Raw genomic sequence first — 17,065 nt, 5'->3', positions numbered from 1 at the left:
TAGTACTTTAGAGTACTAGTAGAGTACTCAGAATATTTTAGTATAGTTTTGTGTGGATTAATACAAATCTGTAGCAGTGATGTAAAAACATTCCTGCAGCCAGTGAAATGTGTGGAAATAACTTAACTGGCAGGGTTCCACTAGCTAAAGACAGTAGCTCAAAACATCAGCTGTTAAACTTCAACTCTGTCTAAGAAAAGAAAAAAATATTGTCAAAAGTAATCACTGCGCAAATGTACACAGACAACCCCACATGTTATCAGCAGTGCAGTAGCACTCTTTGAGAAAAGACCGGTGTTGTAAACTGTTGTACTAAGAGTTTGCAGTACACGGTACTACATACGTACACTGTAGGTTTACGTTTCAAGAATGGCATAGAATGTAAAGTTCAAGAAATGTAACTACATTTTCCTTGTTAAGTCATGAATAACTTTTATTCAATTCAGGAAAATGCAAAACAAACTGGTTTTTCTCCATCAATATTTAAAAAATACTTGTGTGACATGTGTTCTGTCATCTTCAGCAAGCCTAAAAGAGGCTGGACAGCACATAGTCTTCATGGCTCCCATCGATGAGTCCAGTTCCATTGTTGTGTATAAACCAGCAGGGTACGTTCTCTCCATTCTTCACGTCCTTCCGGAAGTCTCTTTGCCAGCCTCTGAGGAAACAGTTATTTAGGAAATACAGACACACAGCAGCTACGGTTTCAATTTCCCTGAAATGAAAGAGAAGATATATGTTTACCTAGTCACATTCAGCTCATGTCCTTTAACCATCATTGTGGCATCAGGTTTTTCAGGGTCTTCTCCTGGGTGTAGGTTGCTCACCTCAAACTCTACACCATGATAAAACTGACCTGTAGGGTTATATATAAACAACAAAGGCAATAGAATACATGAGGTTGTCATACAGCAACACTATTTTCAAAGGTAAACCTATATACACGTTTTTCAGACTCACTCTGCATTACACAATATTTATTTAAATTATTTATTTGTACAACTTTATATTAGGAATGGGCTACCAATTTAGCGAAACCATGATTTCTGACCTCTTACCGACCAAAATTAATATAGCGTGTTAAATTATGCATGTCAGGTTGTGATTTTTTCCCCGTTATATTATAAAGAACTAGGGCTGTCAGCGTTAACGCGTTAATCTATGCGATTAATGCGGCCGCGATTAACGCGATAAAATATTTTAACGCAATTTAAAAAAAAAAAAAAAATGATTTTCTTTTTTTTTTTTTTTTAATGCCTTTATTTGGACATGACATGAAGTTATGACAGGAAGCGAGGCGGAGAAGAGGTGGGGAGAGGATTGGGAAATTACATCAGGCCAGACTTGAACCTGTAAGGGGCTTGGCCTACCATTTTATGGGAGCGATGAGGGACAGGTGGGGCTTGAATAGCCCCCCTTGTTCAAAGTGGGGAATGACAGAAAAAGTTTGAGAACCACTGCGGTAGGTGAAGATGGAAAGAGCTGAGGGATTGTTGGGCGGAAAGTCTCTGTTTAAGAGCCAAAATGACGGAACAATCAACAAAACTAAAGTTGTATGTAGCATTTGTCAAGCTGAATTTAGCCATCACAGAAGCAGCTCGTCTTGAAGTTATCACCTTAATGCAAAGCAGTCCCAGGTTAGATGGTCCCCAACCCACACTCCATGACTTCTCTAGGAAAATAACTAGACCAGTCCGTGAAAAGGTTTCCATTTGGGTTGCAACATAGTTGAGGACAGTGGGCTGATTGAGGTGATTCGAAATGCTTCAGGGGAAATTCTTACGATTTACCGTCGAGGGGCACCATTGTGTTTAAAAAAAAATACAATTAAACAACAGTGTCTAAAATACACGCTTGTATGAAGTGATTACTCGTTAATTTATAAGATTTAGTCTTAAGAAGAAAAAAAACTTTTAATCGCGATTAATCACGATTAATTCATTTCAAAATGTGCGATTAATTAGTTAATTTTTTTTTATCTATTGACAGCCCTATAAAGAACACATGTTGTCAATTAAGGCAGCGTAGACAGTGCCACATACAATCTAAAGATCTGACAGTCCAGAGAAATTAAAACGTTGTCGCTCACTCAGACTGAATTATAATTTGGTGTACATTTTGCCTTGTTGATATGGCTATTGTCCCCTAGCTAGTCAATGTTGTTTGTATCCTGGGTAGCCAACAAAAAAGTTTATAATTGCTGCAATACCGCTATACAACCAGAACAAACTCGAGAGATTTTGAGTGTTTCCCCCGTCTGCTGGGGTGCTGCTGCTATCTTACCCAGCAGACCGTGGACACTGGGGGAGAGCAGGTGGCTGTCTATGGTGTAGAACCCCAAGTAGTCCTGGTGGTATGGGTGCTTCTTCCACACCTTATGCAAAATGATGACAAACTTCACAGAGTCCTTCAGAGTTACGGTCAGACTGTGGTCTTTGGTGATCTGCAGGTCCATGCTGTGGGTTCAAGATTTCAGATCAAGTTAACTCTAATTTGGGTTCAGAGTTGCAGAAATAGCCATGAATACTTACATTTACACAACACTTATTTTGTAGAATATTTTGTGATACAAGTTTTATCTTTATGCTGTCGTCGTCCTATATTATGTATCTACACTGATAACAGGTCCGTTTCTGTCTAATGACTTTTCCTTTTCTTGTTTCATCTATTATGTTGTAAAACATGTAATGTAAATGTGAGAAGGTGAAATCCCCCCTTCTCATTTTTTGGGGCTGATATAGAGAATCCCCTGTAAATAAATAGATATTTTTGTATATAACAAGCCACCATCTCCTGCATCCTTCTTCACCACCAAGTCCAGTCGCCCACATCCCAAAAACGTGGTGTGACCGCCAGTCACTCACAGTAAACTTAAATAAGTAGGCCTATCTCTGCTTATGTCTCTTGACTGACCACAATTTAAAAGGAGTGTCAGTCTTGTCTCTATGTAGAAAGTAAAACCTTATTGTCATGAATGTGTCTGTATGATGTTGCCAAAAGACCATTTAATTTCATACACTATTTCTGGTGGCTATGACCTGGGAGCCAAGCTGCCGTGCAACAGGCCATAGTGACCTGGAGACTGGGGCATATAGTGTTTGTTTAAAAACTGAAACTTTTGATACTCACTTTTCAGCTTTAGTGAAGCCTGATTCAGACCAGAGGAAGTTGACCTTTCTCTTGTTCAAGAACACAGAGATTCCGTCTGTGGTCACCATCAGCTTTATGCCTAGTGTCTGATGAACAATCCCAAAACGGCCAAAGTATGTGTTCACCTTGCTCCCAGGGACCACTTTCTTATCCCCAATGGTTTGGCCATTCACCACAATACCTATGAGGATCATCAAACCAGATACCTGCCTTTAGGGCTTCTCGGGTCCCCTTGTTTGTTCCTTTATCATTGAAAGTACCTATTCACTATGGTGATAGAATGGTTTCAAACAAAGAAATGTCACGCGATTCACAAATTTATTGCCTAACTCACATATACATTTATAAACGGCTCACCATTTGTGAAAAACCCTGCATTTACCTGTGGATTTTTGACACTTTCCTGACGGGGCTGGATTCCCAAATGCATTTTTTTCCCCAAAAGGACATTCACTGCATCCTATCAGATGTCTCTTACAATTTCAGCCAATCACATGAACGTAAATTTGAGGGTACTGAATGTGACCACAATGCCTTAAGTGTCCACTTAACATGAGCATACAACCGATTACACGTATAGAGTTGGGGTGAGGTCCTAAAGTCTGAGACCTTACAGCCGCTGGGTGATTTTGCTTTAACTCAATTTTTTCATTATTTAAGCTATATAACTAGTTTTTTTTATTGATATTCATTCATCTATCCTGTCCTTGCAGTTTTGAAGAAGCATTGGAAAACATGCTGATTTCTGAAATTATTTAATGATTATTAATTCTTGATAGAGATCATTTCCAAACACTGTTAATGACTTAAGAATATAATAATCAAGTGCATTGTATTATATGAATCATGTACTTATGTATGCAGGAACATGGCTTTTCTGTGTTTCTGCGTGTGTAACTTAGAATATTAGGTGCCACTTAGTCTGCATTTGTACAAGAGCATGTTTAGACCAGAAGTGATAAGCTTCTTCCGACCTTGTGCAAAACTGCCATCCTTGCAATATAGGGAGCCTCGGACGTCAGAGATCCACCACGTGGTTATCCCTGCTGAAAACTAAACTTCTGTCTATATAAACCTTGTGCGATGTATTTATCATTGCTTCACTTTCACCTAACAATACTAGATACTAGACGACTATTTAGTTGATCGCTGATTTGTGAATCGCGTAACATTTATATGTGAATCAGGAAATACATTTGTGAATCGTGTGTTGTTCATTTGTGAATCACAAAATAGGTTTGTGAGTTTTGTAACAAATCTAACTCCATAGGTTCACGTGATACATTGAGTTAAATCCATTTGTTTTACATTTTTTAATTAATTATGGAATTAATATCTGTGTGTTCTATTCAAAGTTTTCCTTACCCAACACGGGATCTCTTACTAGGTTGAAAATGGTGCCTATTTCGTCATCAATGTTAAAACACAGTGCATCATTCATCTGTGGCAACTCAATGATGAAATGAGGATCTCCATCAACTGCAAAAAACACAGATTTTTTACCAACAACATAAGACGCATTTTCCATCACAGTTGCCTAAAATGTTAACATCATAGACCTACATATTCATTCAATCGTACCATATTTTTTCTCTTTTTATTCACTGGATGCTCAGAGGGAGAGACAGACGGGCCGATAGGGAATCTGGTATCTCGGCACCAGTCTGGAGCCCTGTTTCTTCTCACTAGTTTGATAACATGCCATAAAACCCTTCGAAAGACATGCAAAGACTTACCGTAATAAGTTGCTGATGCAGGACTTGCAGGATAATAGGATGTCCTAGCGAAACCTTTAAAAACATTATTTGGTAAGTTTGATGTTGATAGTGAATTTATCCATCTCATCCAATACTACACATTTGAGCTTATTTGAAGCCAGACTAGGGCTTCATTGTGCAAATTCATGTAGCTTGGTTTCCTACCTTGAAGTTCAGGCTTTCCCCTCTGTGCTGTTTAGCAATACAAAATGTATTTGGTTAGATAACTATATACTATATACATTATTGACTCCCACCACCCAAAATTGGATATTTGGATACTTCCTATATATATATCCTTTACATGTTTGGATACCTCCTATATATATCCTTTACTATATATCCTTTACATGTTTGGATACATCCTTTACTATATATCCTTTACATGTCCTGACAGCTCTATCAGGTTTGTACCTTCAGTGAGTTTGTCTGCAATGAGTACATCATCTGGATTCTCCTCATTCTCTGGTTTTGTGACCACCATGGATGTGAGGGGAGTGACAAAGTTGTACTTGAGGGAAAGGTCCAGAGCCTCTGCAGTAGCATTAGCCCTTTCTTCAGGTGAGCCTTTATCTCTGAAAGTGTAAAATAGGGTGTCTCAACACGAAGAGTGTATTCTTACAGGCTGGTAATGCATTATAAGTAGCAGCTACACATCCAGCTTGTTCAAACACAAATGATGGAAAGTAGCTCAGTAAGATGACATTTTAATTCATAATTTAAGTGTGTGAAACAAAACAAACATAAATCAAATTGTCTGGCACCTGACAGATCCTCCTTTACCTTTAATCCTTAGAGGTCTCCGATTCCCCGTGGGGAATATTGAGGTTTTGGGGTATGTACCTCCTTTTCCAGAGAAGGATGGCCTTCTCCCGTCTCCTCGACGTCATGTAACTCACAAAGAGCTAGCGTGTTTTTTTTACCCCTTCCGGTTTTACTTGGTTTTGTTTTTTTTGTATCTTTTCATGAAATTCTAGCAACATACATGTAAATCCCGTTATCAAAGTATGGAGGTGTATAAGCGATGGCGTGTAAGTAAGTAAGTAAGTAAGTAAGTAAGTAAGTAAGTAAGTAAGTAATCTTGCAGTGTGGCAAGAGGTTGAAAACAAATTCACAGCCTTTCCACTGGTTCGATTCGATTCACAGCCTTTCCACTGGTCCCATTACCAGCACTGTGTGTGTTTGTGTGTGTGTGTGTGTGTGTGTAACATGTAGAAATCAACCTGCTTCAGAATCAGTTTTGGAGAGAGAGAGATATTAACTGAGAGAGACATTAAACTCATTTACTGACTTCTTTTCCAAGAGTTGCTCAATGGTGAGGTACGCCCACAGACGTTCTGTGAAGTCCCCAAAGATATACTCCTGCTCTGGGAATATAACATCCCACTCCTCTGCAGTTGCCTGGCCCTGTACTATATAGTCATCCACCTATGAAAGTAGGTATGAATTAGTAGTTATAGTGAGCAGTTAATACACCACTACAAAGACAAATGTGTCACTCACTGAATGTGGTCAGCTTGTCAAATTTCATTATGCTCTTTTCAAACCTAAAAATAACTTTGAGGTCCGCTAGTGGTATCTAGACCGGACAAAAATACAATATTTACGATGTGATGTCATGTCAGAAGAACAGCAATACCTCACCCCATATGCCGAGATTTCTAAGGGAAAGCTGTTCATGTCATTTGTCATCAGTTGTCCAGCCACCACAATCTCAGTGCCATTGAAGAGCTGCTTAAAGTTGCTGGTGGTCACAGAATTTACTGCATTTTCAGGGTATTTGAAGTTCACATTAGACAGAAGGGGAGTGGCCACCTCATCATAAAATCCCTAGGAGAGGAAGGATTTAGTTCAGGATGACCCAAATGTGGCTGTATAAACATGAATCAAACTTATTTCAGTCATTCCAATTTTTTGTAGGATAAGAAAGAAGTGACTGTTTTGTGTTTTCATTTTAATAAGAATGTGTCTTATGTCCAGCTTCCTGAGTGTTTTTTCAAGAGACTACTGATGGCAGGTAACGAAGATCTCTTTAAGAGTTTCTCTGAAGTTCACCTGCAGCTGCACTACAGAATCTGATGCCTCATAGATTCTGCGGGCTACTCCATCGTTCTGCTTTGCCATGGCATCCAAAAAGCCATAGTCCAGGTCATAGCCAAAGCCAAGGCAGTAGAGGGTGAAATTCCCATCAATGGCATCTAGGACATTCTTTCTGATCTTATCTCGATCAGTCAGTCCTGTTCTCAGAGGAAATATGTGTGTGGTTATGGAAATCCATATCAATCGTTCTTATCACTGGTCAACTATGCCCATGTGACATATACTATATTCATTCATCTTCTGGAAAAGAAACATACCTTTAGTAGGATTTCCATCTGTCAGAAGGATGACCATATTCACACTCTTCTCTGGGAGTAGGTTATTTTGCATGTCAGTCTTAATCATCTTAACTGCTGTGAGGACTGCATCATTTATGTTGGTCCCTTCATGGAGAAAGCAATTAAATGAAAGGCAATTACAAATTTATTTTCAGATTTTTTCATTATAGAATAACCCTACTCCCTAGAAATTGTGTTCCTGCGAAAGAAGGCAGTGACGGAACATTCTGTCTGGCTTGACCAGATTAAAAAGGTTCTATGCATTTGGGTGGATTTTCTTATTGTTTTTGGTTATGGTGTATGGAATTTTTGGTCAATAGATGTGGCCGATTGCTTAGGGTAATTGTTGACTCACGTACAGTATTTGCTCTGACGCGATTCATTTCTGCATCATCTCTCCATTAATGCATTCGGGTGAATTTAGTAGCCTTATAATTAATGCTACTTGTGTGTTGTTATGGTGTGATGACATGGCAGTAGAGTGACCAGGTGTACCATTTTGTATTGTACTGCACAGCATTTTGACCCTTTATCCCGCATATTGAGGGGATTTTCATTGATCATTTCGTTTTTAATTGTCAGAAGTAAGAACACGTCACGTTGGATGCGTTTCACCGCTAATGCCGTTGGATAGTTTCTATTTCTATTCTATTTCTATTCTATTTAATAGTGCTATGTCAAAAGCAGCAACCAGGGTCACCTTCATCCCAACCTTCTGACAAAATGTAGAGAAACATTTATTTCAATGGGGAAGGTGGTGCATTGGTGCATTGAACAAGTGCTGCGACTAGGCCTAGAGCAGCTGAGAAGTTCCTTTATTGAAATTGGTTTAAAAATACGTGTTTGAATTTGTTTTAATTCAAGTATATTTCATTATCAGTGTAGTATAAGTAATGTGCCCATGGTCTGTCACTTGTCTGATTGATTTAGATTGGTTTGACTTAAAAGCAGGCTATTCTCTTTCCTTTCACAATCTTCTATTAGAAATTCAGAACCTAGGATTGTAGAAAACCAAGACAGCAAATACAATCAATTAGCCTGTTTTCTAGAAAAAAAAAACAAGACTCACATCCTCTTTGATAGATTTTTCTCACGAATTCCTTTGCTGCCGTCACATTTCCCTCTGTGGCCTTAGTCATAGTTGGCCTCCAGGTTTCAATACTGCTATCAAAAAGAACCAGTCCAAAGTAGTCATCCTCATGCAGGTCACTCAAGATTGTCAGCAACGCCTCTCGTGTCTGGGGAGGTAAAATGACACAATTGCTTCAACAAATGAGATATGTTGATTTCTTCAACTCTGATTGAAAAGTGAACCATCCCTTAATGACAGACCGTTCAAGTCATTTTTTCCTCACCTGTTGAATTTTCCGTCCGGCCATTGAAGTGCTGATGTCTATCACAAACACAACATTCTTAGGCACTCTTGTTAATCCCACAGGTGCAAAATAGTGGACAAAGTAGCCATTAGCTATCTGTAATTAGGCAGAAAAGGCAGATTTCATGTAGAGCACAACTTCTCACGTGGCTATGATAATTGATTCAGAACTATTAAATATGACTAGTTTATTTTCTTACCTGAATGTCCCCAATGCTTCCAGCACGGTCCACATCATACTTTATGATGAAGTCCCCATCGATCAGCGTACCGTCACAGTCAGGACATTTCCTCTGCTGGTCCAGTGTTGGACTGAAGGAAACATGAGCCTGAGGGGGTTGGAGAAGATTGGAAGCAGAACACCTTTAGCAATGTGACCTAATTTGAATGGCCACCATGGAGATTAAATAGAAACATTCCAGGAACACCATGGTCATTTTTATTATCACGATAAGGTAAAGATCTCTCTAGTGCAGTGGTTCTCAAAGTGGGGGGCGCGAACACTCTCCAGGGGGGGCGCGATGTCACAGACGGAGAAAGAAAAAAAAACCGCCGACCTGTCACTGGTTAGTGAAAGCTCCCTCAGTAGCGAAATGCAAGGGGCTGGACTGACCCAAACAAATCAAATACTGTTTTGCTCCTGATCCACCAATCAAAACGGAGTATTATCATTTCAACGCGAGTAGCACCTCCGCTTCCGAGTATAAAAACAAAACGCAGGCATGGAGGTAAGCGCTCACCCTGAGACGACACTTTGCAGAGTTTGTGCAATTTCTCTTGTTTCCTCTATCATTCAGATATTCATTGCTTTATAAACAGTATTTTTAAAGACTCACTCCTTCCTTAGTAATACCTTACTGCACTTGCAGTAGGTCTATTCGTAGCCTATTCTAAGGAGTAATTTGCTCCACAATCTTTTAGAAAAGCTCGTAGCCCCGAGAGCTAGCCTAGCTAGCTACCTTTTCCAACTACAGCTAGCCCTTTTCTCCTTAACACCTAGCCTACCTTTACATTTTTTGATCATCCACCGCAACAAATAAAACACCAGCACTTGAATACTATTTTGTGCTGTCCCTGTCTACATTGTGTACAGTTCGTTTGGTTAGGAATCATTGCCTAGCACAGCCTTATATCCATTGTTCGTGTGCAAGTCGTTCACAACCACACATACAAGAACACGACGTTGAAATTAGAACTTTATTAACTTCATACGCTGTATCAGCAAACAAACACAACATGGACAAGTTTCTGATTCGTAAAAGTCAGAAAGAGAAGCCTGTGGACTTCTTTAAACATAAACGTGATGGCCTCCAGCAACAACGAACCACCATGTCCAAGCATAGCACTATCTCCAAGCAGTGTCTGGAGCATCTTATGTAGTTGCTCATAGAATTGCTAAGCTTGGCAAACCCCATACAATTGCCGAAACACTGATTTTGCCGGCCACGCAACACGTTTAGAATAATGATAGGTAGTGTGCTGAGTTTAGCTCCTATGTCAAATTACACTGTATCACGCCGAATATCAGAAATCAGTTTGGGTCCTATTTCAAAGAGGACTACCGTTCATTCGCCTGAGTTCGGGATCCATTTCTCTGCTCAGCAGATGAGCTGTCACTAGACATGAAAGAGCAGCTGAAGAGTGACAGTAGACTTAAGCATCTCCCCTCTTTCGTCATTCTTTTTTTTGTAAAGATCACAAGAGGCCCATAATAATAACAGTATCCTAATGATAGCAATAATACCACTTATTATTATTATGATAATAATAATAATACAATAATAATAATTGGTCGATAATCATTAATTATAATAATACCTACTATTACTGATAATAATAATAACAATAATAAAAATAAATAGTTATAATAATTGTCTGTATGGGCCTAACAATAACAATAGCCTAACCTTGACATGTCAGGCCTATCAATAACAATACACTATCTATCTATCTACCGTAATTTCCGGACTATTGAGCGCACCTGAATATAAGCCTCACCCACTGAATTTTTTAAAAATTATTATTTTTAACATAAATAAGCCGCACATGTCTATAAGCCGCAGGTGCCTACCGGTACATTGAAACAAATTAACTTTACACAGGCTAAAATGAATATCAAAAGTAATACAATAGTGATGCATATTATTAGTTTTGCCAGTTACGATAAGTGCACTGTTGCTTTAAGAGAGCACAGTTGCAAGAGTCAGAAGCTAGAACGTTAGATTGAAGACAGTGAGATAGAAGAAAGACGCTAGTTTGAAACCAGTGAGCTAAAGAACTTGAAAAGACTGGATTTGTATTGTTGTAAACTGTTTTGAGTTGTGTTCTGTCTACGCCGGTAGACTGTGGTTATTTTGACATTAGTTAAGTTATTGAGATACTGATAAATCGCGTGGAGCTAAGCATCCATGCGGCTGCATCCATGCTAGTATCCTAGCTCCACAAAGCCACCGTAAACACAAAGCCACCGTATACAGTCACAGGTATCATAATCCATAAATTAGCCGCGTCGTTGTTTAAGCCGCGAGGTTCAAAGCGTGGGAAAAAAGTAGCGGCTTATAGTCCGGAAATTACGGTATCTATATATGGTGGTGTAGTTGAGGGCGGTGGCGGCGGGCCGCGGGTGGATGGGGGGGCCCCAACTACCCCTAACCAGCTTTGGGGGGGCCCAGCTTGCAAAAGTTTGAGAACCCCTGCTCTAGTGTCTTGTTTTTGGCCCACCTTTTTGTCAGTGACAGTTTTCTCCACCAGGGGCAGTAGGTCATTGGTGATAAATGTCCCATAGGCATCCAAGAAGGCAATTCCTTGAGGCTCGTAGATGTCTGCCACAATCTAACAATATGATTGTTATAATGTTATATCAGCCTTTTCTTACAAATAACGATCATGGTTAGATGTTTACACAATGGCAATGAGATTGCTACTACCTCAAAATTCTGGACCAGTTGTTTTGGTTTGACGCGGGTCATAATCTCGTAGTTTCCCAGGCGACGCTTCAGCAACTCCTCATATGTCAGTGTGAATGTGACTGGACTTAAGGCTGCAATGCTCACTGAAACTGAAAATTTCTCCATCTTTCTGCCTGATGCCCTAGTATAAAAAAAACACACACACACACACACACACACACACACACCAAAATATTGTCAAATAGTTGTAAACCAGAGACAGAAGCATACACCCAACTCCACAGCCAAACTAGCTTACTTCACAAGTCCAGCAGTCTGTCCTGATGACACAGCCTTGTCATACTGTTTCTTGGCCTTCTCCTTCTCCTTCACCGCACCCACATATGTCTTCCCCTCAATTTCCCTAAAAGGGAAAAATAGACACACAAAAATATCAGAAATGAAGACAATATTGATGAAATAGTGCAATAGATAGGGCTTTATTACTTGATTAAAATGGTATATATTATTATCTTGTACTGTAATGTGGAATTGAATGTTAAAAAGTGTAAGATATTTATTAAAGAATGTATTTATTTCATGTAGTATGCATTGATAAGAGTATCCCACAGTATTGCGACAAATAGGGAATATTTTTATGTCGCACACTACTACAGAAAATGAGAGGAAATGATGATGAGATAACTGACATGCTGAAGTTGGTGATGAAAGCCGTCTTTGGTAGGTCCACCTCAAAGAATATTTCCTTAGAGGAGTTGCCCTTGTTCAGAGCTTTGGTAGTCATGACTGTATGAGCAAACCGAGATGCCACCTTGCAGTCCAACTTCACGCTCTGAATTTCAACCTGTTCCAAACCGCAAGTCTCTGTTAATTAGTTTTTTTTTAAATGCCTACTCTATGTGTGTGTGGTATAACATATGTCATGTCATAGTTCAAAAAACAAGGAAGAAGACAGGCCAATGCAACTATGGTATTCGATGTTAATTTGATTTTATCCTTTACTTGTCTAATTATTCTGGGAACAAACTGTAGGCTATTTAGTGCAGTTGGTGCATCCAGAACCCCAGCAGAACCAAAGAGGTGAAAGCCTGTTTAGCTGACCAGTGGATCAATGGAAGAGAGTGGACATAAAGGTAGGGAGGGAAATAACCTGATGCGTAAAATGCAAGTGCAGCAGTGACCAGTAGGCTACATAAATGGGGAATGCATAAGATTGGAGGTTGCAAGCTACATGGTGTAATCAAAAAGTTCCAGGTCTGCACCTAAAAAAGCAAAAACCGTACCTCTCCTTTGAGACAGTCACCTTGTGCAGCGATACATTCCGTTCTTTAAGAGTATCCAGCACCATGTGCGATGTGCTTTGGATCTCCTCCGCTGTGTCAAAACGGAGACCCCTCAGCTTGAACTTTGCATGGAGGCAAATCCAGCGAGTAGGGGTGGTGGGGAGTGACAATCATGTTGAAAACTCGCATTATTCCATGCACTGTGAGCGTGTGTATTGTCATGATGGAGCACCCAAATGCCAGTGTGTCAAAGCTCAGTTCATTTGTGCGTCCCCCAGGGTCAGACTGTCAATGCCAAGTTCTACTGTAACATTCTGAGGCGTCTGAGGGTCAAGGGAGGGTGATTACCTCCAAGGAGACGGCGGCCATATTTAAATCAGGTTCCGTATTTGCTATATTTTTTTACTTTGAGGATATCCGAGATGAATTGCATTAACTCATAACACAGGTTTGCTAATTACAGAAATGTCTAGGCATAATGTGCCAGTCTTCCAAATGCCAGATAGATAAATCACACTTGGGCAATGATAATTTGTGATTGGTCCATTCTAATGTTCCCTGTAAGAGGAGAGTATTTTGTCACGCCCAAAATTCCACACCTCAGCGGATATGGGGCGCCGTTTGTAAAATGTTGCACGTTCGAAAATCCTGCTCAGTTTTGGTACATTTAGCATTATCATATGGGAAAAAAAGCAATGTTAAATGTAAATGTTAAATATAATTAAGCAATATAGTAGGAGTGCGAGTGGTGTAGGTAAGGGATATTCCCGCGGGTGGTGTTCGGCCGTAGCCAGGAGGCCGGAGGCCGAGTGGCGCAGGCAACAACACCCGTGGGAATATCCCTTACCTACCCCACTTGCACGAGTACTATATTGCTTTTATAAAACAATTTTATAGTCAACCAATTCACATTTAAACACGAAGTTATTGATTAAAAAATGTTTATTTCGCCCTTGTTTCTCCGCAACAAAAGAATTGTTCCATTGTCAACGTCTTTTGAAATTATAACTTTGAATTAACGGTTATCCTTAATTGTATCAACGTGCTATAGAATGTTTCATCGCGGAGTGATTTATTATTAGCTGTGAAAAGTCCGAGTTGGGATGTCCTGGGATATTCCAACTCATGGAACGTCTCTCGTCCAATCAGAAACAGCTAAATAATTCAATAGAACCCAATTGTTTTATAAATGTAAATGTTAAATGTAAATGTAAATGTTAAATATAAACGTAAATGTTCGATGTTATATATAAATGTTAAATACAAGTGTTAAATGTAAATGTTAAATGTAAGTATCAAATGCTAAATGTTAAATGTAAATGTAAATGTTAAATGTAAATGTAAATGTTCAGTCTACATGTCAGACTTGACGACAGAACTTTACAATATTTACGGTAATTCATAGCTTTCAGTCACACTACAAGGGATACCTTGCAGGCAAAAGCGAAGATGTGGACCAACAGTGGACATCGTCGAGCAGTGCAGCCTACTGAATTACGATCGCCATCAAACACAGATCATACCACAATAGCCAGACAGAAATATCTAGAAAGAAATTACATTTTGAGGACCTGTGATCCCTTTACTGCACCCGCTGATATTTGTATTGTATTAGTCTATAAAGTCCCTGCCTGAGCTCAAGTTTGGAGATATTTACATCTATCTAATAGAAAATCCGTCCCCCTACACACCTCAAAAACTGAAAGCCTACCAAAAGCACAGATAGTAATTTAATTTTCAGAAAGGGATGGGTTCATAACGATGTCGTCTGGAAGGTGAAAACTAATAAACATCTTCATTATCAGAGTTCAAAATATCAAATATCAAAATACCACAAAGTCCACCACGGGGCCCCTTGGGGCTGGAAGAGTTAACTGCACAAACCTTCCAATGTCAAACTTTTTCTTTAAAAGGAAAGATTATACAATATCTCTTACCTCTACATCGCTTATACTTCGCTTCTGTAAAAAAAAAAAAATCATGATGTAGCACATGTAGTTTACTTTCATTCATTTCATACTACAGGTTTGACCTTACTGCTCAAAAGGTACTGGCTCATTTTACTGCACAAAACAAAAATATATACCCCAGCATGGATACACACATTCCTCTCCAAATTATCATACAAAACGAGACACCAAAAAGTAGTTACAAAAATGATAAAATAGATTTACACCCATTTACACAACATTGCATAGTTAACTCATAAGTACCTCGATGTGTTTGGCAGTGTCACGTGTCATCTGAAAGAGAGAAGAAAGAAGAGATAACCTCACCCATTGCAATGATGATAAGGTGAAATACCAGGGTTGTAGCTGAGCGAACACAGGTTAGGGAAGGGGTTGGGGGTGGGAGAGACCCCCAGGATTACAAACCCAGGTTAGGGTAAGTGAAGAGACTGGCATATGATGTTCACCCTGTTCACCTCAGGCATCCAAACAGAACAACAAGTAATATGGCCAATTCATCAGTATCAACGACATGTGATATGTAGGAAGAGGAAAAGGAAGAAGGAGAGGTTGCCCAGCATAGTATATGGGAAGTATGTTGCAACTGGTACCGGATCTTGATGCATTATTCCTAACTGTGGGATACACTAGAGAGGAATGTTTTTAGTTTAGAGTTAAAGAGGGAAAGGTTATCCACTTCTCACTTTTGACCAGTGCAGAGAGGCAAGTACAGGCGAGATATGTTCATATTTTTTAGTTCAAGTAAGTGTGTGAGCAACAATGCTCTGTGTTATTTGGAGGCTCTTTAGTGAGTTGTTGCTACATCGCAGGTAAGGGCCAGGAGCGCATTGCAGTAGTCTAGTCTTAAAAGTAAGAATTGTGTGGATTATGTTTATTTATTTAATTTTTTGCACCACAAAGCAATTCTGTTAAGGGCCCCCAAATGGCCAGCAGCCACCCTCCAGTCTACAATTTATTTTTATTTATTTATTTGTGTTCGGTTTATTCAGAATGTGATTTACTTGAATGTGCAAATGGCTATGTTACATTGTGTTTATTAGACAAGCCTTTTAAAATGTAATATTTTGGGCATAACCCAACATTTGAATATAATAGGCCTAAATATGCCAAATATATGTCAAAAATATAATCATATGAAGTTACTCACTACATAGATACATATAGATACATTCTTACTCTTACTCAGGAAATTATTTTGATGCATACTTTTACTAATGACTACTTGAGTCATTATAATCATAAAGTAACAATACAGCTTTTGCTTATAGGAGATAGGACACAGCCTTTGATAGTAACATGGTGTTCAAGTCTCTATATGGAAAATATGATGATCTATAGTGTTGAAAGCAGCATTACGGTGTAGAAGAACCAATATTGAAATGCATCCATGATCAGATGCAATGAGTAGATCATTCAGAACTTTGGCTAAGGCCGTTTCAGTACTGTGATGGGCTCTAAAGCCAGATTCTTCTTGGATGTTGTTTCTATGTAGAAAGGAAGTGAGCTGCTTTGCAATTACCTTTTTAAAGGTATTTTGACAGGAAAGGGAGGTTGGATAAAGGCCTGTAATTAGCCAGGTTATCAGGACCTAGGTAAGGTTTTGTGAGAAATGGTTTTATCACTGCTACTTTGAATGATTGCGATACATAGCCCGAAATTTCAATACAAAAATAATAGGCTGATTTGGCATCAAAAAGTGAAATGAGCTAGGCACATTTGTTACACCGTTTGTTAGCAGGTCGACATGAGGTAGGGATGTGCTAGTGCCACCTTCTGAGCCTGAAGTAAGAACTTGAGGCAAGTGCACCTGATACTTTTGATATGAACTCTGTTGTAGTTTTGTCAAATAAACAACAGCTATAGAACTGGATTGAATCCGATGGTGCAAAGAGTCCTAATTACATATTGAAAGTAATTAGGTGATGATCTGAGGATCATTTTATAAATCGGCTAAATACTGCCCCTGCTGAGTTGACATCCCCACCTTACAGAACAAAATGTTTCCAGTTATTCTGCTAGACTGACACAAGGCAGGTTGTGCACATAATGTGATATATCCGTGTAGGTGTAGGTACTCACCTGCACATCAGTGTCAGTAGAGATAACCAAAGCGCCATAAGTACTGACAATCGCACCTACACAGACCCAGAGCAGCAGCACAGTCCTGACTGCAGACATGATTCAGGCTGAGCTCAACCCTCACTGACTGCACAATTTCTAGACCGACTGAGAGGAGTAAAGGT

General features: G+C 39.3%; 1 protein-coding gene across 1 annotated transcript; it reads right to left on the bottom strand.

The window, feature by feature from the left end:
• Positions 1-415: 415 nt before the first annotated feature.
• On the bottom strand, positions 416-17,052 carry LOC105912272 (inter-alpha-trypsin inhibitor heavy chain H3). The gene is made up of 22 exons (XM_012841216.3): positions 16,902-17,052; positions 15,066-15,095; positions 14,790-14,813; positions 12,259-12,413; positions 11,868-11,972; positions 11,588-11,750; positions 11,382-11,492; positions 8,861-8,989; positions 8,641-8,757; positions 8,355-8,523; positions 7,265-7,390; positions 6,963-7,144; positions 6,552-6,737; positions 6,199-6,335; positions 5,322-5,482; positions 5,073-5,099; positions 4,887-4,940; positions 4,516-4,629; positions 3,130-3,331; positions 2,284-2,456; positions 745-856; positions 416-658 (listed from the first exon to the last, which is right to left on the bottom strand). The coding sequence occupies exons 1-22, from the start codon at positions 16,998-17,000 to the stop codon at positions 529-531; spliced, it is 2,706 nt and encodes a 901-aa protein (XP_012696670.2). The 5' UTR covers positions 17,001-17,052; the 3' UTR covers positions 416-528.
• Positions 17,053-17,065: the final 13 nt, after the last annotated feature.

This window comes from Clupea harengus, chromosome 5 (assembly GCF_900700415.2).
Source record: "Clupea harengus chromosome 5, Ch_v2.0.2, whole genome shotgun sequence".
Lineage (NCBI taxonomy): Eukaryota > Metazoa > Chordata > Actinopteri > Clupeiformes > Clupeidae > Clupea > Clupea harengus.
Note: the sequence above shows the minus strand (reverse complement) of the source record. Positions and strands in the feature narration are given on the sequence as shown.